This window comes from Peromyscus californicus, unplaced genomic scaffold (genome assembly GCF_007827085.1).
Source record: "Peromyscus californicus insignis strain IS unplaced genomic scaffold, ASM782708v3 Scaffold_4__1_contigs__length_199733344, whole genome shotgun sequence".
NCBI classification, from domain to species: Eukaryota; Metazoa; Chordata; class Mammalia; order Rodentia; family Cricetidae; genus Peromyscus; species Peromyscus californicus.
Window position 1 is genome coordinate 34,080,871 of NW_026294562.1, and position 24,133 is coordinate 34,105,003.

The 24,133-nt window shown below is 43.0% G+C and overlaps 1 protein-coding gene across 2 annotated transcripts in view; it reads left to right on the forward strand.

Moving 5' to 3' along the window:
- Positions 1 to 24,133, forward strand: part of Glis3 (GLIS family zinc finger 3) — a 444,325-nt gene that overhangs the window by 382,232 nt on the left and 37,960 nt on the right. For both annotated transcript variants that reach the window (XM_052763408.1, XM_052763409.1), the window contains 2 exons: positions 1,765 to 1,915; positions 20,474 to 20,642. In XM_052763408.1, the coding sequence (XP_052619368.1) occupies positions 1,765 to 1,915; positions 20,474 to 20,642 (320 nt within the window). The remainder of the gene's footprint in view (positions 1 to 1,764; positions 1,916 to 20,473; positions 20,643 to 24,133) is intronic.

The window sequence follows — 24,133 nt, forward strand, 5'->3', positions numbered from 1 at the left end:
ACCATGTTAGTTCTCCTTTTCAGCCTGCCCTCCCGATGAAGACGCCCCAGATTGTAGTAACTGCCCATGTCAAGACTTTGTGCACTCGTTCTTCCCAGTCCCCTTTCCTTCTTCTCTCTCTGTTCCCTAGGGTCCATGCTCCCCCCCCCCCCCCCCGGGCCAGCGATAGCACTCCACCAGTCATTTAGACGCATACAGAGGCAGGCAGGCTCCCCCTGCCTTCAGCTCCCACCCTGGGACATCTTGTTTCCATTCTTCTCATACTTGCTACCAATTTTAGCCCCCAGTTGCAGTCCCTGATCACTGTCCCAAACTAGCCCCCCACCCCACCTGCCCTCAGGATCTCCTTTCTGTACATCACTTTCTCTAGCATTTAGCATTGCTCATTTTACATGTATGTTAATTGTTCATCATCTTTCCACAAAGAGTCAAAGTTCTATAAAGACAGTGAATACTCCCAGAGTCAAGGGGGCATGAGGCATTTGTCAAAGGAATAAGAAAACTCTGGCTCTATATCTAAAGGCTTAATGTTGTCTTTATAAAGTCAGTTTATATACATTTTTTAAATACTGAAGATAAGCATTTGTGATATTTCTAGATTTTTTAAAATTCTGTGTTTTAACACAATTAGGTTAATATTTTTATGTTACCAGATGTTCCACTGTAATTTTTCATTCAAGTTACATTTACAAAATTTATGTTTGTGAAGATACAGGGGTTGTGGATGGCTCATTTTGTAAACTAATTGCTTTGCAAGCATTGAGGACATGAGTTCAACACTCAGGAGCCACGTAAACACTTGTGATCTTAGTTGTGGAGTGGAGACAGGAGGATTCCTAGGGCTCACTGGTTAGCCAGTCTAGTCTAATTGATGAATTATGAGCCAATGAGCCCCTGTTTAGAGGCAATCCTGAAGATGATACCAAGGCTTTTCTTCAGCCTACACACATGCATATATTCACACATGCACACATTCACACACAGACACACACAATGGGTACATTCACACATACACACACATTCTCACAAACTCAGATGTTCACACACATGCATGCATATACAAGCAAAAGCACTTTCACAAATGAACATCCACATGTAATAAAATGAATCAGATAAATTTTCACTTACACTACATTTTAACCCCATTTTGGTTTAATTTTTACATGTGACTCACATATAAAATAGATTGTGTTGTATGTGACTAAATGAAGATGTAATTTCCTATTTTTGTATGTGGCATAGTATTGGGGTTTGTTGTTAGTAGTTTCATTTAATCATTTTCTGTATTTAAATTTTATCCTGAGTATGTCCTTCTCATGTAAAATTTCTAAGCAGCAAACTTCAGTAGAGATTTCTAAGTTTTCTCCTGGATATTTTTGTGCCAGTATCCCTGTCCTTAAAGTACTTTCCAATGTGGACAGTGTCCACTTGAGTTTGGTTTTATCATTCCTACAACTTCTGATTAGATACTGAGTGAGCAAATAAATGGAACTCTAATAGGAAGCTGGGTTCTCAGAAGTGGAACTAGCGATGTCTGAAGTCAAACCTACTTGCAGCCACGTGTTTCCGGAAGTACCTGCCAGGTGTTCCAGGGTTGGAGAGCTGACCCTTCAGTTGGTGCTGTCACACTCATGCCTAGCTCCCCATGGCTGCTTGATAAATATTTGTGGATTGAATTGCATCAACCTTGGGGGCATGAGGCCTTTCCAGACAAGTGTTCTAAGGACCAGCTTTTTCCATCTCTATTCTCTTTTCTCCTTCCAGCTACGGTCTAGCACTGAGCTCCATCCAGATCTCCTCACGGACTGTCTAGCTGTGCAGCCCCTGCAGCCAGCCACTTCCCCCAGAGATGCTGCTGCTGATGGCGCCGTGGGACGCTCCCCGGGGCCAGGGCCTGGGCCTGAACTCTATGCAGGTAAGAATGTAACAGCAAACCTCGTTCCCTGAGAAGCCACCCTGGTCATCTGCGCTGGCTGTGGCAGTAGTCTGCAGTTGTTCTCCTGTGCCGGGTTGGCGAAGCAGACCTCCCTTTTCCTCATCAAGAAACAAGGTCAAATAACACGTTAGTTCCTCTAGTTCTGGGCTTCTGCCAGAAGATTGGTGCACTAAGCCCTCCCAGGAATCTTAAACTTACTAATTTAGATTCATAGGAAATGGGTGGCCCTGAAGCAGGCAGCAGACTACATGTGGATTCTAAATGGAACAGTCTTTATCATCTTTCCATTTTAAATGGAAGCCCCAGGTCGCTACAAAAACGTTTCATATTAGTAAACCAACTTGTAAGAATAACCATTAATGTCCCTAAACCAAAGGGAGAGGAAGGGAGGATACTCTAGATCTTTCCTCTACCTCAGTTTGGATTCAGAATACCCCTGTATTCAGAAAATAGCAAGTTGTGGCAAAGAAGGAAAGACTGGTCTGATACAGTAAGAGAGCACATCGTTTTTCTTTGATTGCATTAGCTTGCAGTTTGGGTGCATTTTCAAGTCTCTATGATGGTGGAGTACTTGAGGAAGCATAATTAGCTTTCTTACTTTACACACAGAAAGCTCTTGCTGCAGGCCATCTGAAAGCAAGTCTCACCACCACCACATTCCAGACAATGAGACTTTTCCAGTTTCAGTGACTTGCAAATCTCACTCCCATCTGCATCTGATTCCATAGCCAGGTTAGCAGCATGCTATTTTTTTTCTTTTGAGAAGTACTAATAAGCCATAGAGAATGAAGAATTTACTGATGCATTACAGTGGAATGGGAGAAAGACATGCTTGTGTGGCTTTTGAAGCTTGACAGTTCTCAAGATGATCCAGTACAGAAGAAAAGGGCATTAAGCAGTCATTTCAAGAACATCAGTCATCAAGACATTCTTAATCGCAGGGGGCCAGCATCGAGAAACCTTTAGCAGTTGCTTGGGGACTTATTCTTTGAAACAACATAGCCTCATTTTTTTCCAGATAGCCTCATTTTTTTTTCCAGCTCCAGAGAGATAGGTTAAAGCTTATTTGAATACTGATCAAATCTTAAAGAGATACATAGATACTTCATCAAATGTATGTGGCTGCTGTTTAACACTACCAACACATACTTAAAAACTTTGTATTAGACATGAGAGAAGAGACATGGAGAGCTTTTGTTTACATAGGGGCTGTTGGATTGCAAATTTCTGACACATGAACATTGCTTCTAACACACTAAATGAATTAACAATCAGGTTAAAACAACCTATGAAACATCCTTCTATTTTTTCAGGCAATGAATGTATCTTACTAAAGATCTGGAGCTCAGAGGTTAAGATCAGAGATTAAGCTAATCAGAGATGACTGAGAAAACCAACACATAATAGCAACTGTTAGCAGGGATTTGGCCAGTCTTGTCTGAAATCTTGGACACTGTGACACCTGCCGCTATGGAAAATGTTGCCTATGTTATATACATATGATGATATATGGTTCATTTCCAGCACTCTTGTGTTAGACTGGGTGTGCATTTTTACATGTCAGAGAGTATTTTTTAAAGTTTTAGAATTTTCAACTTTTTAAGGTTTAGTTTTAGTTTGAAAGGGCTTTGTCATGCCAAATAGACTTCCACTTTTTATTCTTGATGCTTTTCTATATTTGGTTCTCAAAAAGATCTTGAGCTCTTGCCTTTGAGCCGCCAACTGTAGCAGAAGAGCTGTAACACCAGGCGAGGAAGCTTAAGTTGCCACAGCCGTCCGCCTAGCATCTTCCCATTGGCAGGCCCTGTCTGCCTCTGACGTGGCTTGAAGTAGGCACCCTACCAGCAGTTCCCGGGGATTTTAGCTCTCCAGGTAGCTTGGAAGTGTCAGGATTTATTCTCCTCACTTTATGTCTGTTTCCCTCGGGTGCTATTGTGCTTTCTTGGCCTCTGAATTATTTTTAAATAATTGATTATACCTTTTGATTGGCTGAGTAGGCAGCAAACCCAGAGGCAAAACCAGACGGAGGAGAAGCTCTAAAACCAAACTTACATGCCCTCTTTGCTCATCTCTAGAAGGGCTCATGTGTGGAATGCATGTGCACACCGCCTGCACATGGGCTACAGGTCTGCAGACACATGCCAACCCATGGCACATGCCAAAAGCATGCTGGAAACTGTTCATTAATTAGTTAAATGGGAAATCTGAATTGGTGAGTCTACTTGATGGAGGGTAAGAAGTGCTTGGAGATGGGCTGGGGTGTGGTTCAGTGGTAGAGGGCTTGTGTAGCTTGTTTGAGACCTTCGAGTCCATCCTCAACACTGCATATAGCACTTGGCACATTCTATTTTTTAAAAAATCAGGTAGATACAGTAAATCAAGAAAATACTTCCTTAATGATTATCAGATACATATGCCTTAGCTACCTAATGATTTAGCACAAAAATATTTTCATGAAAACATATTGAGTGTATGTGGGTGTGTGAGGGGAAACCCTTAAATTCCGCTTTGAGCACGATCATCCCTCAGATGCCATGAGATTCAGAACTCAGAAAGATGATTTGTACAGCATTAAGACGAGCTGGCAAGAAATCCTACATGTCCTGAAGTATCTACTTCCTTTATTGAAGCAGATTTCTCAGATTGATATGACAAGTGGTTGATTGGAATGGATTGCCTGAAAAGACTTTCATTTTTGTAGGCCATGCTGAGGATGATTTTAAATCATGGTGTTTACTTTCTCACTGTTGGAAAATCCCTGGGCTCCCTGGGCCTGCTGCTGAGTGGGTCCCAGAGGCAGAGGCCGTGGCGAAAGGGCCCCGAAAATGGGTCACTTCTAGTTTGGTTCAGAGACTATGCCCAGGTCAATGTGGAAATTCCAGGTGATTTATTGAGGATCTGAGAGACACTGTTTCACAGCAGGTCAAGTGTGAGTTCCACTTTCAGGACTTTAGGGCCAGTATAAATCTGAGCTCATATAATGAGCTGATGAAGTAGGCAAGTCTAAATTTAGTGAGTGTACAACAGCATCGACCAACTGGATCAGTGCCTGGTCTTGGCAGAAGGTCCACACACTAGCAGCGGATGCCCCAGGCAAATGATCTGCCCCATATGTGGCCACAAAAGTAATGGCTCCCTCTGAACCACAGCTGTAACTGGACTCAATGTAAGGTGACTTTAGTGAGCCTATGACCTCAGTCATGAAGACTTAGTGCTAGACACTAGAATCATCTAGCAGAAACCCAAATCTCTGGACTCACTTGCTCAGAACTACTGATCAGTGGGGCTAAAGCTACAAGTGAAGGGGGTCAGATAACCCAAGAGGAGATGAGGCCTGCTCCTCCCTCCCTCATCCTCCAGTCCAACCTGGTGGATAGACATCCATGATGGCAAGAGCCATCTCCAGATGATCCAAGCTTCTCATGGAGAGGGTTGAGATACTCGAGTTCCATAGAAATTACTGCTAATGCAGCAGAAACAAGAGATGAATGGTGTGTATGTATGTGTGTATGTGTGTAGGGGGGGGGGTTATTGGCACTGTTTCTCTTGTTATAAAGTAATCCTTATGTTTAGAGCTAGTAAGTCCCGTTGAACTATTCAAATTTTAATGTAGCTTTAAGCTTTTCAAGGGAAAAAATAGGGTTTTTGTTCCAATATCATATATAAGCATAAGAGGAAAACGAAGATTTCTTTATAATGTTTTATATTGCCATTAGCTCTCCACCCCATTACTGGGAGAAGGGAGCTTTTCTCCTGCAATAATATCTGTTTTTGTAATAAATAGCACAGTGTTAACATGCTTTATGAATAGTGTTTCATTTTAGTATAATCTCATGTTATGTGTTTTAATATATTTTCTACATTCTTAAATTAAGTATATTTGCTGTCTTTGGACAGCTTCTTAGAAAATTGTAAATGTTAGCTATAATTCTCTGTGAAAGTGCCTCCTCTGGTCTCTTCTCAAAAACTGGTTCTTAATTCAGGGGGTGGTCGGTCATTAGAGCGCTCTAAACTGACACACAATTTCCCAGTAGATTAAACTTTATAGGGGAGAGCTGTAAAAGACGAACATAACCTGCATTAAAGTCTTCAGAAAGACATAGAACGTTGTAAAACACGTAAATATGTCTTGCATTATCTTCAGAAGCACTGCTTTGCTTGGGATTCACAAAGGGGGGAAATCAACTGAGAAACTGGGATAAGGGTCGACAGAAGGGAACGGAGACAAAATGAATAGGGAGGAAACATCTGAGTGTGTTTTCATGACGCCCTCCTCTGGTAGTGTCTCAAGCTGTCCTCAGAAATGGGGTCACTTTAAAGCAGTGGTTCTCAACCTGTGGGTCATGTGCCCTTTGAAGGGCAAATGACCTTTTTACAGGAGTCACATATCAGATATCCTGCACATTGGATATTTACATTGCAATTCATAGCAGTAGCAAAATGCAGTTATGAAATAGGAACGAAAATAATGTTTGGGCTGGGGGTCACCACAACATGAGGAAACAGTGTTAAGGGTTTGCAGCATTAGGAAGGGTGAGAACCACTGTTTACAGCAGCTCCTGCTGGTGATGGTCCATCAACTTAGACTGAAGTCAGTGGTGGTAGGAAAAAGCCCCATGTCCTCTACTGTGGGCTCTAACGTCCCTAATATACAGTATAGTCCTTCCTAACCCTGAACCAGTCCAGTAGTGTGTAGAACGTCAGCAGATGGCCTTGTGAAAATGCAGCTTTCGGAGCCCCCTCCCGGAGTTTCCAATTCAGTAGTTCTGAACAAACTCAAAGATTTGAATCTCTGCCAGATTATCCTGGTGAGTTCCCAGGTGATGCAGGATGCAGTTCATCCAGGCAGCTAACTTTGGAATCCATCATTTGACTCACAGTATATGGGGATGTGGCTTCTATCAAAAGCCAATTTGAATTTTGTAGGGGGCGGTTGGGTTATGAGTCACTATGTAGTACACATACATGTTTCTCACTGTAGAAATCTGTAGAAGACTCACTTGTTTGTTTTTTAATTAAGAGTGAGCTTTTACTAGACACACTCCATTAAAGCAAATGGAAATGTTGGTTCCCAGGTCGCACTGGCAGGTATGGAGCAGTTACAGCTGTTACTGCCGTTATATGTTTGCAAAGTGCTAAATTGGGTGCTTGGATTTGTCCTTGTGTACATAGACCCTTGTACTTTTGCTGGCTTTTCATGCAAGATGAAGCAGAATCACTCAGTTTTCCAACATGCACAAGTTTATGCTATAAAAACATTCTTGGGGGTGAACAAAGAAAGTGCTATACCTTATCGAAGAGGAGACCATGTAGTAAGGCTTGCCAGCTTTGCCTTTGTCCCCACTAGGGAAGGACTCCGTTGTCTTTGGGTGTGCCCCCCCCACTACTCATTTCATATTATTTTGTCAGTAGGATACGAGAAGGGCCATTTGTATCTGCCGTGCAGTCTGTCTCAAGCAGGTCCGAAGGAACAGAGGGATGACAGGATAGAATTCAGGCTAGAGCTTATCAACTAAAACACTTAATAGCTTTTGTGGCTGTGTAGAAATGAGCCAGACTTGGGTCCAAAGTTCTGACTTTCTACTTCCATTGAATATAGCCTCCAAGGGAAGTAACTAGGAAGTTAGTCTCTTCTGTCTGAATCATGAAAGGTTTTTTCTTAAGAACTGAATATTTTTGGTGTTTGTAGTCATAGTGAGAATTCCTTTGTATTGTTGGATGAACACTATAAATAAAGGTTAAGGATAACGTGGGGATATAAACTGAAGGACATTAAAGGATTAACTCACATGAAACTTGAGATACTTTATAGTAATAAGAGGTTAGTGTCAGAGCTCAATTCACTATCGTGATGTGTGCTTACTCCATGTTAAGCAAAAGCTCTGTCTTGGGGATTGTCATTTATCGTGTCTTCCTTGCCATTGTCATAGACTGATCAGCCCCATTCATGGTCCCTAACCATGCCTTGGACCACTGCTACCCTTCTAACCCACACTGGAAGTCACAGGCACCTCTCTGGAGTCTTGATCTTCCTCCTGAGTTAAGTCTGTATTTGCCTCACTTCCACAACTGTTTCTACCTGGAGTTTGGCCATCTTCTTGCACACTCGTCCAGTTCGGTTTTAGTGAACCTGGCTGCTCATGGTTCATGTCTTCCTTTTCTCTATTTGTCTATCGTCTACGTACCTATCATCTGCCTATCTGTGTATCTATCATCTCTTTACCTGTCTACCTATCATCCATCTGTCTATCTATTATCTATCTACCTATGTATCAATAATCTCTATCTATCTATCTGTCTGTCTGTCTGTCTATCTATCTATCTATCTATCTATCATTTATCTATCTATCTGTCTGTCTTATCTGTCAGCTTTGGATGGCAGAGTTGAGTCTTAGCCTAGTGTTTTTTGTGAATGCCTAGTCATATCCTAAGAAATGGCCGGTTTTGTGCCACTAGAACTCTTTCTGAAAGTGTACGGAGAGTCTATCCCTTCCTCCCTGAAGGAGTGAGCAGCTGCAGAAAGTGACTGGTCACTATTAAAAGGAACAAGCCATCATCCAGTCTTCATAGGAATTTGTTCCTCAGGCGAGTCCATACCAAGCTTTTTTCATCTTTCTTTTTTCCTTTCTTTTTCAAAGATAGTGTCTTGCTATGTAACTCTGGCTGGCTAGGAACTCACTGTGTAAACCATGCTGGCCTTGAACTTACAGAAATCCTCTTGCCTCTACCTTACCAGTTTTGGGATTCCAGGTATATGTCATCATGCCTACCTTTTACATCAAGCATTTCTAAGGAGCGGATATACTTTTTGAGATGTACCTGCTGGCCAGTGCCAATGGAGAGAGAAATGTCCTTAGGTCTAGGTGCTTGGGTGCTCAGGCAGTTTATGTCTATACAAACAGTAAGAGTGAGTAGTATTCTGTGTCTCCTTTCAAAAGTCATAGATTATATATCATTAGTGACCATGTTTTACACGAGTCTCTCTTACTGTCCATGAAGCCAGTCTGCTCAAACACAATATTTACAAATGGAAACACCTCCTTGCCTCCAACTGAGACATTCCCCTTATTGAGATTGATTGCTGGACTTAATGACATTAAGAGTTCTTAGGAGGCAGTAAGTGCTCAACATCTGTTAGTGATAATTATTGCCGTATTCAAATACTAGGAAATGTATATTACAGTTCTGAACAAAATAGGAGGCAGGTGCCACAAATTATCTGCCACCCTGATGTTTTTTGTTGTTGTTTTTAGAAATGGGCGGGTGTGTGTGTGTGTGTGTGTGTGTGTGTGTGTGTGTGTGTGTGTGTGTGTGTGTAGAAATGAACATTTAAATCAGCATCATTTAGTAAAATAAAACAAAACTAAAATAGAATTCTTTAAATTTTCTACCCCAATACTTTGCCTAGTAGTTCACGGTGTGTTTTTAATGCAGAGATCTACTGTGGTGCCTTAAAGATAAAATTGGAATCAGAAACTCACCACTTAGGTGTCAGTGATCTCAAACTCACATTGTCAAAATTATGTTTTGATGGTTACTAGGGTTTGAATACAAAAATGGTGCTTTGGTTGTTTTTGTTTTAAAGACAGTGTCATGCAGAAAGATCCTGTGATGAGATGTAAAGCCCTATCCTGGCATGTTGCCTCCTGGGTGTTGTGCTTAGGGAAGTCATTTTCCTCTTATAGATAGGTGGTAGCAGGAATCCCATGGGGCTGCTGTGAGAATGAAACACAGGAAAGAATCCACTGTGCTCACTGGCAACTTGCAAGTTCTCAGTGGCTCTCCTTCCTTTCCTCCCTCACTTCTTCCCTCCTCCTTCCCTCCCTCTGTTTAAAGAACTGTTGATAAGCCAAGTTGACCTCTGTGACAGACACCAGCCCCCTCCCTGGCCTCTCCTCGTGTCCTAGGGAGTGAGTGCTACAGAGAGTTCAGAGACAGTTTCTTCCAAGAAGCCAAGACGAGATTTGACCTTAGAGCTTGCAGATCCCAAGTCCCATTTTCAGATCTCTGCATTAGACTCTTGTTCCATTGCCACAGAGAGCCTTGGTCTCATTAGACTGGCTTTCCAGAGTGCCAACACCATGCCTGCTTGAAAAATGAACTTAATCAACAGTGAACCTGGAGGTGAAGCAGGTGCTGGAAAGAGGAAATTGTATTGATGGCCCGGGCTGGTGCAATTTCACACAGCCATCGCCTTGGCATTGCTGAGGTAGAGCCTTGGTCTCTCCTGGTGTCATTTTGTAAATAGTGTCTTCCAGGCTCTGTCATTTACCATAAAATACAGTTCACAGTGCCGATAAAACTACTTTTGGCTATTTTCTTCCCTCAAAGTTAGTTTTTATAATTCATACTTCTCTTACTATGATGGCGTGCGTTTGTTCGTTTGTTTTCTTTGTTCTTTCTTTCTTATTTTTTGTAGCTGTTACACAACAGGTGATTTGTTACACTGGAGATCAGCAATCCCCCCACAGGCTCTGTCTGGCTTGCCTCCTGTTTTTGCCTGGCCAGAGAACTAATGGTGGTTTTAAGAATTTTGAAGGTAAATTTAAACCAAAGTAAGTTATTAGGCTTTGGATGAGAATAGCCGCCTAAAGAATTGAGGCCATTGTTTCTTGCCTACAAAACCTAAAACTCTCTGGTCCTTTCCAAAAAAGGTTTAGCGACCTCAGCTTCAGACTAACATCTGGAACATTTGTCAATGACCAAATGAAATCAAGGAAGCTATAAAGTGAATTAACTAAAATAAATTAATTAAAGAGGAGAATGCATCCTAAGAGGAGTTAAGAGTACGTAATGCATAGGAATTTGGGTGGGCTCATAATCTTTTAGATTTAGCAGGTCCTTCAGAAGTCTCCCAGCCCATGGCTTTGCAGAGAGCTTTATGAGGCCCAGCAATGAAGGCAGATGGTAGCAAAACAGTCTCCCTTGAAGGGATCCAGGCCAAGTTTACTCCTCTTTGTCTTCCATGGGATGCTTTCTGGAACCCTAAGATTAGAGGCCCTCAAATAGAATAATCCCTGAAGTCATCAGCTGGCAAGAAGATCTGCAGAGGCAGCTTGGGGTGGGATGCCCTGACGGACATGGTTCTCATCCAGGAAGAAGTTGCCAGAAAGAAAAGAACTGGGTTTTAGGCATGATGAGCTGGAGGCTGGCAGCGGGATCCAGGCGCCATCATGGTTTTACTCTGTCCACATTTGTTCTTCCTAGAAGAGGGAGTGTCTCAGGCTGTAGGATACCACAACTGTTTTCTAAAATCAAAGCCTCTCTGAGATGTACATACCAATCCTCAGGAATAAAACCTGAAAGTGAACCAGGAAGCTTGAGGGGCCCACTTGGTCATGTTCCAACAGGGAATACTTGCTTCCTCAGAATACATTATGTCTCACAGTAGATCTTGAAGTCGGTATAACTGAAGATGGAAGCTCCTGTTTCCCAAATAGGGAAAAATAGTAAATCAAAATTCTTTCCAGGATGTTGTATGTGAACATAAATTCATGATAAAATGTGAATGAATGCTTGGCAGTCAAGTAAGCTAGAAGGTAAAGAAAGGCTGTGAGAACAAGGTGTGAGAACGGAGAAGGGGCCACAGCAAAACCCACCTCATTGTCTGTGTAGTCTTGCCTGTGCTAGTGATAATTAAAGACTGGTTCCTCGCTGCACCAGGGTCCCTGCAAAGGCTGCTGTTACTGATGTTTACACATCTGGTAAAGAGAAGTTTCCTCGGGGTCCACAGATCAGCAGTCCATTCTGTGAGAAGAACATGGCAATCAAAACAGATCTGCTTCCAAGCAGCCTCGACTGCAGATGCTTTCAGAGTGCGTGTGGAAGCACGGGGTGGCATTGTAAGGCCTCCCTTTGCTGGTACAGCCGTGGAATACCTAGCAAGGGTTAGGAGACCTGATATGTTTCCTAACATGATCATTACTTTATATGAATAAATTGGACTTTGCTACAAAGACAGAGCTGAGGAGAACTTTTTAATTACTACCAGGAGCAGCTAACCACACCAGCTCCGTCTTTCCTCTTTCTCCCTTTCCATTCTGACTTGAAAGGGGATGAAAGTCTAAAGTTCAGGCAGATAGGAAATGCAGCTATCCAAAGGGAAGTCAGAGTGTTCTGCATGTTCACATTATCCTGCTGACTTTTCTGTGTAATTTAGGGTGAATAAGTAGGAGGGTTGATACGTAAGAGAAGAGAAACACAATCTGAGAGTTGAGGTTTGATGTGTCATGCATTGTCTGGAAAGAGCTGAGGGAGCTGCATGAAATGATGGCCCCAGAGAAGTGCCAGAATGACGCCATTCAAGTTGCAACAGAATGTCTTGGTTCTGAAGTACAGATGTTTCCGGAACTTTCCCAAACAAGCTAATTACACCTGGTATTTCAGAATGTTTGATGGTAACCTTTGGCATTCATGGGGGTGACATACCTTCTAGTTGTATCATGGTATATTCCAGAAAGGCTTGAGAGCATGTATACTCTTCCAAACGCTAATAACATCTTCCCTGGTGGTAAATCTAGCTGCATGAGCTAGAAATGTAATTGGGCTACCTACACTAAGTTTGGAGCTCTTGGGAGAATGTCTGTTTGTAAAAGAACCTGAATATTCATGTAACTGTCCAGACATCAATAAATTCTTACTTTACCGTATTTATTTCTGTTCCCCAATGAACAGCAGCACTCTTAAGCACAAAAGCTAATAGGTACATTCTTCAGAGCTGTACCCTTACTTACCTTAATCCAGCAGCCGCCTAACACATTGGTTTATCCATTGCCAGGAACTCTCCTGTCAGGTGACACATGTATGTTTTCTTTGTCTTAGAGCATTGGAGACAGTTTGCCATCAATTAGCTGAGGGTGGTGTGTCAGGGATGTGCGGGTACTGTCGTTTGAGTGTGACAGCCGCCGATGTGCTTGAGAAGGGATTGTTTCATTATGCTGTTACTGGAGCTGCTGGATAATGATACTCCACACTGCAAAGGGAGCGGGTGTGTGTGGGGGGGGGGGGGAGACAGGCAGAAAGAATAGATTTTTAGTGATTGGCAAGATGAAAATTATTCATGCTGCAAGAAGGAGAAGATTAGAGGGATGAATGTCAAACCCTTAAGAAGCGGCTTTCTCTGAACACAGGTGGAATGTGGATGCAGAATGGCGCCCTTCCTGATGGAGAGGCAGAGGGGCAATGCCTTGACATTAGGCAGGAGGGAAAAAGGGAATAGCCCCTTCTCATCCGCAACAAGGATGAGCATAAACCGGAGTCTCTCCCATTCTCCAGTTAACTTTAGAATTAGATACAGGCTTCCTAGCACGTTGCCCTGGCAGATTTTCCTTGCTAGGAAACTCTTTCTGGTGTGTAAATTTAGGTTAGGAGGGCGTTTTCCATTGGATGACAGTGCAATTCAGTTGCTTTGAGGTGTTCTGTGAAGAACAGCAGATGATATTAGACTTAAATTTTCACTTGGGGGACCACATTTCGGGATACCCCCAGTATTGGCCATTTTGCTCAGAGCGTCTCAAGGGGAAGTCTTTCTTTAAATTCTGAAAATGAACCAAGACTGGATCTATATGCTCTTGGAGAGGAGACACAGACAAAAAGAAGCGCTGAAAATGTAGAAGTACTTGAAGAGAAACTAAGCTTCAAGAGGGACAATTGTGTTGACATTTTAGTAACAGCCCATTTTCGCTCCTTAACGAAGTGCAGTCATGCATGAAAATGACTTGTTATCTTCTAAACTGAAATGTATTATGAGTTGTATCTCCAAGGTGTGTATTACTCCTTCAAAGTAAAGGACAACATTTTAACCCTATGAGGATTCATTGTAGGTCCCAAACACCTTGTAGCACATGCATAAAAATATTGAACAATAAAAAGCTGATTGAAAGGATGCGTAAACTCCTCCATTGTGAAGAACTCCAGTGCACAGTTTATCTGCAGAGTTTTTTTTTTAAACCTGGGCTTTAGATAAGAAAGCTTAATTGGATATTTACCATTTTGGAGCAATGCATGTTTTTGTGATTACCTAATCACATTAAAATTGTATTAATTGCTGTATTATAGTCAAACGATAAGAACATTTTGAGTGTATAACCATAGTCCAGCCTCTGTGCTATGTGTTTTTAATTTTTCTAATCTTGTTTTATTTTCTGTATATCAGTATTTTGACTGCATGTATGTCTGTATGACTATGTAGCACATGTGCAGTGTCCACAAAGGCCAGGCCAGGAGAGGGCATTGATTCCCCTGGACCTAGCATTACAGACATTTGTAAGTTCCCATGCAGGTACTGTGAACCAAACCGGGGCTCTCTTCAAGAGCAGCAAACGGTGTTAACTGCTCAGCCATCTCTCCAGCCCCCAATTGGGGCTCACAATACATTATATATTTATAGTTCTTCGTGCAATCCTGTGAAGGATTTTCCTTTTTAAGATGAAGAAACATCAGGCAGTCACTAGAGCTGAGCTTTAAATCCAGGTCCACATATAACTCCCCTTGTGTGTGCTCTCTTCTGTTCCCAGCCATGCTGACACTGTCTGTCCTGAGAGCAGGATTTCTGATGAGGCCAAAGGAGTCAGAATCACCACTGTAGTTAAATGGCTTATTGAACTCCTCCCAGGCCTAAATTTCTCCTCTTGGGAGAGAGACAGAGAGACAAGATGAAGCTCACCTTTCATCTGGCCCCTCTAATTCTTGTTAATGTCTACTTGAGAGCCAATTTACTTTGGTCTCATCGATTAGTTTGCTCCTCTATGCCTTGACCCTTGAAATTCTGCCTAAGAGATGAATGGTCAGCCCAGACTTCTTCCCTTGTGCTGGCCGCCAAGCAATTAATGTCATTTCTCAGGAGCCCAGCATGCCTCTGACATCCATTACAAGTGAGAGTCACCATCTTTGAATAAGTTTGATCCCCCTTCTAGTGAAGACAAGCCAGAGCAATGCTGGGGCTTTTCAGTAGCCATGAATGTCCTGAAGTACGGGCTTGCGGGGAAGCTCAGTGGTCTCCACATACACAGCAAATCTCCCCTAGGCTCATTATCGATGGCCCAGGATGTCCTGCTTGCTACGGTAAAGGGCTCTTCTAGCTGATTGCTCACGAATCACCCTGCGGGAACCACTCCTTTCCTGCCTGTGGATCACTATGCCTCTGATACGGATCTGAAATCTTCATTTGGGAAAAAGCACATTTCTTACCAGCTGTTTGTTTTCCAAACTGAATAATTCAGTTAATTTCTTATCTGGATTAAATTTCAAAGCTGGTGAATTTCCCTCATCAGGGTTGAGAATGGGCAGGGACAGAGGGTGTGTTTTTGACTGTCCCACTGAGAGTGTTACAGCCACCCGTGTGCCTCTACTCCAAGACGCCTTTACAAATGCACTGCTAGACATGGATGCACCTTGTTTAGAATCCATCTGGCACTTGAGAGGCAGTGTGGGGTGGTGGTTAGGGGCACGTGACCTGAAATTTCACTTTGAATTTCGCCTTCACTCTTTGCTCACCAAGTGACCATAGCCAAGCCACGTTAACCAGGAACCTTAGGCCTCAAGGTTTACGCCATCAGGCCTGCCTATGCTAGCTGCTGCTTTATGCCTCTGACAGGAAAGTCTTTGTGCCCACCCTCTGCATGGATGGAAACAGTTACCAGATGATGTGGGTGGTAGCTTACAACAGCCCTGGGATGGCCCAATGCAAGAAGTCTTTATTTGGGGTTCCTAAAGTCTCCTTACATCTTCTGTTCACATGGTGAATACCTCACAAGTGAAGTTCCCCAAGGGCATCCTGTGCATTAGAAATGATATATTAATAGTTATTAATAATATAATATATTGCTTATATAATAATATAATATTATTGAATAATATATCGTTATAATAACCATTATATTGCATTACTATAATTATTAATATTAATAGTTGTTATTAATAATAAATATATTAATAGTTATAGCAAATATGCTGATTGACAATGACTAACTGAAATTATTTAAGGTGGGAGCTTAGACTTCCCTGGCCCCAAGATAGCACCTAAGAGCCACATGGATCCCAGAGCCACCTCTGCCTATCACTGCCATAAGCCAGGCCCCATGAGAAAGCGTCCACGGCAGTAGGGAAGAGGGCTCCTGGCTCTGGGCAGCAGGCAGAGGTCATGCATTCATGGCTTGACCAGGCTTTATTTCCTTGGGGAGTTCACCATCTCTTAATCACAAAAGCAATAACGATTTCTAGTGTGTTCCTTTGCTGTGCCTAATCAGTTATTCCAGCTGCCAGTCACCATCCCTGTCTGGAAGTTTACTGAAAAGCCCCCTTCGAGCTTTGGAGACAGCTCTGACCCCCAAGGTGACACCAACAATGAAAGCTGCCCCCAGGGGCAGTCTGTGTCTGGTTGATTTGGTCACAGCAGTTTTTGTTAATACTGTGCTGTGTTCTGGATGGGGGATCCATTTTCTTCTTTTGGCTTTGATCAGTAGGCCACATTGTCCACTCCACTGGTTGAGTTGTGGAAGTCATTTTGAGTAAGTGTGGAAATATTTTTTTTTCCTTCTGTGAATAGCCTCATCGTTCCACTCCAGGATGGAGATTTTCTCCCTAAGGTTGGAAATCCTGTGGCAACGCCTGCGTGTTTGTCAGTAAGCATATGCTGAAGCAGGCAGGTCTGTGAGAAGCCGGCAGGTATTGAAACGTAAAACATTAAGAAAGATTTAGCACCTGCCTTATGCAAAGAAAGTGCTGGAATGTTGCGTGCAAATGAAGAAAGGAATAATACTTGGAGACTGTATCTTATATGTATGGTTTGATAAGGTGAGACATCCCTGAAGTCACTGTGGATAACAGACATTTTCTGGGCCACAATGGCCTTTTCTGAGTCTTGGGGGTGTTTGTTAGAGGCCAAGATTAGTTAGTCCTACTGCAGCCATAGCTAAGTGACTTCAGAGAGTTGTCCTTTGTATATTAGAAAGTCATGCTTGTGTCTCTTATTGCTTATCTTCAATTTCATTTCATTCTTACGGTCATAAGTAGTATCTACAACTAGCAGTTATACCCTGGACTCTGCAGGCAGACTGTTCTGTATAGACATTGATAATAAGTTTCTTTTAGAAGTCATAATCTCTCTATAATTCTCTTAAAATTTCTATAATTTTCATCCCGTGTCCTATAACAGAAGTGATTGGCTTTCTTTTGCAGAAAAGTGATCGATTATGCCCTATGTAAGAAACTGTTCAAATACTTTCAGATTCAGACTTTGAAGTGTGAAGCCCTATCTTTCTTCTTCTCATGGCGTCCCTGGCAGAGTACTTTTCCCTGCTTCAGTATTATAAATCAGCTATAATTATATAGGGAAGGTCTGTGGATGAATGTTTGACCTCGGAGCATGTGGAAGACCCAGTCCTTAGCCTTCGACTGCATGCCAGTCACCTCAGATACCTTACCCTACACACCCTCTCCACCACCTCCCCCCTCTGGACATTGTAGTATACCTTCATATTGCTTGGAAAGTCCTTTCCTTAGCTGTACCAATCCACATCTGGCTTTCTGCCCCAGGACTCCTGGATGCCTCGAGGTTAGGCCTCTGCAACATGTATCTGCTTACAAATCTGAGGGAACTAACACTTCCCTGGGGCAACCTTTGATCAGAAAGGAGATTGTTAGATAAAATTTCTACCTCTATGCTAGAGCCCCAAGGTAGATGTTATTGGTATTTAGATTGTTTGTCTTCATTCATTAAAAAAGCAAACATGGCGGGGCGGTGGTGGCGCACGCCTTTAATCCCAGCACTCGGGAGGCAAAGCCAGGCAGATCTCTGTGAGTTTGAGGCCAGCCTGGTCTACAAAGTGAGTTCCAGGAAAGGCGCAAAACTACAGAGAAACCCTGTCTCGAAAAACCAAAAAAAAAAGCAAACATGAATTGATGCAGTTGGAGATAGCAGATACTAAACATGTCTTGTTTTATAGTTTATCCCAGGACCAAGTTTTGTGTTTGCCATATGGTAGCTACTTCATAAATATTTGTGGAATGATTGGTGCCTTAGAGAAGTATGGGAAGAGGCCAGGGCTGTAGCTCTATGGTAAATCATTTTCCTAACATACATAATGTTCCAGGTTCAGTCCCCAGCAGGAAGAGGGAGAAGAGGATGAAAATACTAAAATAAGTATGTCAAGGTAGAGAACTTAGCAAAAGTACTAAAGTATGAACTGTTGTAATAAATTTGGGATGTGGTCACTCACCTGGTTGGGTAGAGCCACAAATGAATGTGTTAAAGTGTTGGAACACTGTTAAGAGGTCAACATTAGTAGATCCTGGTATTTTGGTAGAATTAATGCATACAGGCATTTCTCCATTTTCAAGCTGAAACCCACTCAAGAGCAGGAGTACAGAAATAATACAATTGTGTGTGTGTGTGTGTGTGTGTGTGTGTGTGTGTGTGTGTGTGTGTGTATTAGATTCATCATTTAAAATAATGTTGGATGGATAGATGATGGAATGATAGGTGCTTGGTTGTGACTTGGCTGAGAGGATAGTTCCTCAGCAACTTCTCACTTTCAGTGACAGACTATAAATGGCACCTTCTCATCCAGCTTATTTAATTGTAGCTAATGTGAAATCCAACAGAAGCAGCTACTGTAGACCTTTGGGAAACACCATATTTTCTGCTGAACCATGTAGTAAAGCATAGCATGAGCATCCAAGTTTCCCTATTGCCCACTGGGTTCCGAGCAGCAAGGGCAGTGCTTCCCTTGTGATAAACATAAACACATACAAACAAAAATACCTCTGGGGGTAAATAAGTGAAGGGTACATTCAGCACCAATTACAAAATAAATGAGAGCTGTTGTTTCTATACTTACAGCACGGATTTTTTTTTTTTTAAGGTAGCTGTGTTTTCACGGTGTCTCTGTGACCTATTATTCCATTAGTTTTTAGAACAGTATATAAAACCCAAGCTCCATGCTGACAAACACCAATATTGAAACTATTGCTACATTCAATCCAAACAGCCATCTCCCTTGGGCCACATTATTATTTGGAATACAAGCAGAATTGTGGTTCCCTGAGCCAGCAGGGCATAAATGAGGCCAGTGATTCATACGGTGACTCCGGTGGGTCTGCGAATGTGCAGCTTACATGGAGTCTGATGCGCACAAGAGAAGCTCAGGGTTGACTTTTTGAACTAGTAAGCACTTCCTGGCCTCACTACCACTTTAGGACTTGGAGGACTCTGGAAAGGTGAAGGTTTCTGAGGACAGGAGTGAACCTGACAGAATGCTGATTTACCAGAAATAAACCCTTCAGATCAGATCACACGCATGTCAGTAGCTTTTTGAGCGGGAAGATGGTAATTCTGCCTCTTCACATGCTCCCCTAAGTCCTTGAACTCTTATTCCATTGGATTAGTCTTTTGGGGGCTGGGTCACCTGGGGTCTTAATTCTACCCTGGTGAGGTTGGATGAAAGTGATATTGGTCTAAAAATACAATTCCCTGAACTTTTAAACCTTCAAATCTTTTTGATAATATGACTTTCTTAATCCTGAACTTGATTTCTTTAATTAAAAAGAATCCATTTGTTCTTTGATATTAGTAAAGTTCAGAAGGAGCAGAAATGGGCATGGAGCAGAGAAAGAAGTGAGGGGGAGTAGGTAATGGTAGCGCCTGGTTGCAGCCTAATAAGATGTCTGCCAAGGAGGTCCCCACACTAAGGTCCTTCCCCTCTGAGAGACTTGGAAAGTGACAAGCCCTGGTTATCAGGTGACATGGTACCAATTAGCTGATGTAAATGGGCACATGGGCAAGTTTGAGGTCACATACAGTTCTCACAGGGGAGGCTGCCCCAAGAATGGGGCTGTGACTCCCCATTAGTGTGTGATTGGCAGTGATGGAGAAAGAACCCAGAGCTGTGTGTGAGGGACCACCTTTTCCTATTTTGTCATCTTGGATAAGGATTTCTTTGGAATAAAAATGGTAATAGTCATCACACCATGAAAGAATTGCTTGAGTCTGCTGGACTCTTAGTTAAGAGGGTATGGCACCCTATGCTGAGACTTGCAGTTATGCAGGTTCTGTTATCGGTACACTGACTGCAGGGGCCTGACCCACAGTGTCTAGCTACACAGTGAGAAGAGGCAGAAGGCCTGTTTTGTGCCCCTTGCAGCCAGCTGACTGAACATACCATCATACAACCGTCGTCTTCCAGGACTGAAGAGCACAAACACAGAAACGTCTGCATAGAAGTACACAGCACAAGATTGAGTAATTGTAAGGACCGGGTAGGGAGCTGTCAGGGCACACAGCACCCAGACAAAGGTGAGCCTGGAGCAAGCTCAGCTGGAGCTCCGGAGATGGGGGTGATGAAGGCACAAGAGTCCGGGAACCTGTTCCACCATAGAAACAAAAGCTGTGTGTATCCACGAAGGGGAGAGAGAGCTGTTCCCTAAAAGGCACTCAGAGAAAAACAAACAAGCCCCTGAAATATGCTCGCTGTCAGCCTTGGTGTTTAAATGTGGCCTCCTTCAGGGCACTGTCTCATGCTGCCTCTCTCTTCATTCCAGCTCCCATTTTCTCCAGCAATCATTCAAGCCGAAATGGAACAGCTGCTGGGGCCGTGCCACCCCCACATCCTGTCAGTCACCCTTCGCCGGGACATAATGTACAGGGGAGCCCCCACAACCCCTCCTCCCAGTTACCTCCGCTCACAGCTGTGGACGCAGGCACTGAGAGGTAAGGCCATCTGTCTCTCTCTCATAATAGGTGTTGCCGCCAAGCCTCCCTCCACAGAGAAGAGCTCTGACAGTTGCTGGATTTTATTAATAATTCGTTGGTGGGTTGAGTTACCCAGGGGTGACATTTTAAAAGTAACATACACAAAGCATGCGGACCAAATATCTCATTATCTGTTGCATTTTTTTTTTATAACAAATCAAATGGTACTGGCAATCAACAAGTGTCAGGAGCTGGAAGCTGTATCACAGCCTCCCATCATTGCCATTTCACCTTGGTTCGGTACTCAGTTTTCAGCGAGTTAAGGGGCTCTCCGGATACACACGGGACCATAGTCACATGGAGAGTAATACAACTTTGTGTGCTCGGCAGCCTTCCATTATTGACAAAATGGCTGAAAGACAGTAAGCATCCAAATTGGTTTTGATCCATGATTTCGGTGATTTCACCCCATGGTCACTGGACCTTGCTCTGGGCTCATCAGGGTGGGAGTTTGTGGCAGAGGGGGTCTGTTCACCTCACAGTGGCTAGGAAGCAAAGGGAGAGCCAGGAAGGGACTACGTTCTCACTTTCCCCTTCAAGAGCATGTCCCCCAACAAGCCAACTTCCTTTCACTAGACCCCACTCCCTCAGAGTTGCACTTTCCTCCCAAGGAGCACTCCAGGGTAGTGTCCAAGCAATGTCTCAACACACAGGCCATGGGCACTTGTTCAAGATCCAAACTGCAGCACCTTGGGAGAAGATGATAAAGTGACAGAAAATGTTATATGACAACGATAATCAGGAAGTCATTGTCCACTCAATACTTTTGGTTGGTATCACCCTCAGAAAGCATTTCTATGGGGAAATCCCTCAATAACTGTATGTTCCTTTTTTATTTCTGAATTCTCCCCTGGATTTGGAGATTTGGGGGCTAGAGGTGGCTTCTCATACCTCTGCTCCCCAGATGAATCTGTTTCTGTGAACCACAAAGCCAAACAGTTTCTCGGTGAGTGAAAGGTGTGGTATACCGCATAGGCATTGAGAGAAAAGGAAGTTTTCTCCACACAGGTTAAAGGAAACAGAGTCTCAGACAGTGGGGGCACCTGAGAGATGAGTAGGAGGAGAGGGTGCACAGCGGGTAAACAGGCCTTGACCACTCAGGAGAGCAGCACGCACATGGATGATGACTGGGTGATAGTGGGCTGGCTGGCTTCTGTGGACCATGTGCTGTAACTGAGGAGTTGCCCTTGTCCTGCTGGAAGCAAATAACCATTGTGAGAAGAAACATGCAATGAGGTTGACATTGTAGAGGAAGGACTCTGTGTAAGAAAGCCATTGGCAGTTGGAATGAGTGATGGAGAGGATACAGAGTGAAGCTATTTCAGGGTTCCTTGTGAACAACATGATGCCTTGAAGTAAGACAAAGAAGTAAGGAGAATGCACTCAAGAGCTTTATCAGGGAGCAGAATTGCCAAAGAATAAAGCAGAGGAACCAACCCAATGCTCAAGGTATAAAACTGTGCCTTTAACAAAATTTGAGAAATAAAAAAAAAGAGAGAAGGAATAATAAATTGAGTTTCAGAGCATGAATTTTATGAGATAGTAAAAGATCCACATGGATGTATGTGATAATTAGATATGTGAATTAGAAGGTAAGAATTATTTTAACATCGTGTGTACATGGTAAATGTAGCCTCTTCTGGAAGGAACAGTCAGTGACACCGTGTCCGTGGTCGCCACCCATTAAGTTCATGGTCACTGGAAACAGGAAATCTATTCTCCAGTTACCTGAGCTTATCTCTTTTATTGTTTTTACAGTTTCCCAGTGGACTGAAAATGGTGTTTGCCATAACACACATTAGCTCACACCAGGCTGGTTAGACAGACGCAGGGTACCTTGGTATGTCCGAGGGATTAGGGTTGGAAGCTAGAGAGTGTTCATTCAGTGATCACAGTGATCCATAAGTCACCCTGGAAGAAGGGAGGAGGAAGGGTCGGGACCCACTAGCTCCATGGAAGTGAATGAAGTAGATGTTTGCACTTTCTAGGTTTATAGTATCTGCTGCATGTCCTTGCCACAGCATGTGTATTCTGACCCCACACCTGACTGACTGGGCAAATGTGAGTTGTGGGTTATCTCTTCCAGTCAGGTTGGAGAAGAGGATGACATGAAGAAGCTCTGAGTTATTCACTGTATTTGCACTAGGGACCAGGATGGAAACACAAAGAGGAAATGGGCTTGCCTTCCGCTCCAGGTTTATACATCTTTGCTCTGTTTGCCTGGGAAATCCCCCAGTAAAAACTGCAGCAGCTTTCTTAACGGAAACAGGTTGATCACACTTAGCGATTTTAGTGGGGCATTGGCATCTTTTCCTGCTTTGCAGGCATTGATTCATCATTTACTTAGCTTTAGCTCATTAATAAAATGGGCTGAGTCACTGTCAGAAGTTAGAAGAGGCCCACAGCAGCTGCCCATCTAACATCAAGCTCTTTGATCCTGACCATCATAAAATAAATGTAAGTTCCCTCAATGTGGTGAGAGTCTATTTTTATTTTTAAATACTAACTGAATGACACATAATTTCTGGGACTTGAGCAGTGCTGTAACACATCCCCTGATGTTGATCTGAACTTCTTAAGGGAAGTGGCCTTTTACTATGTCATGGTGTATGAGCCACCACCGGTACTTTATGTGTGTGACAGTGGCTTCCTTTGAGAGGAACTCAGTGTCTTTGGAAATGTTAATTCTTTGGGCATTATAGTATGTCTATTACACCAATAAATCACAAAACTATTTATGGGCGGCCACTTTGAAATGGAAAAATCTTTGTAGCCTCAGTTTGTATCTCTTATCTTTGCAAGAGAATGTCAGGTGCCTCTCTTCCTTCTGAAGGCCACAAGCATGGTACACTCTGTAATACCAGTGACAGGGATGGGAACTGTGGACTCCCCACAAAGGGAGGGACTGACTAAAGATCTCCTGAACCCTACCTTTGAGACATAGAAGATTGATTGCCACAAAAGAAAGGATTGGGTCTCTTTGCAGAATGATTAGTCTGGCACAGGAATTAAGACCAGAAAACATTAGGAATCATTGTTTTGGAAAAAGTAGTTAAATTGCCTTTACCAAATAAAGAATGCCAATTTCTCGAGTCCCTACTGAGTACCAGAACACCTCACGGCTTCTTTTATAATATGTTATTTCATATGTGGCATTGCTAGAATTCTAGGCACTTGGATATATATGAGGGCTTGTATGTCTCTGGCCAACCAAAGCTAATCGTCATAGGGGCCATGTTCTAACTCATTACTGGAAACTTGGTACCATCTGCCTAGACGCTGAAGGTCAAAGAGTCACCATTTCTCAGCACTGTTTCTGCAATTAGTAAAGCCAGCCTGTTCACTACGTCTCCCTTAGTTGCTCGTTGCCATGCCTTAACTTAGCCTCTCCAGTTATTATTTGCGGCCTTCAGTGCTCAGCTCAGTTCTCAGCCCAGAAACCCTGCCCC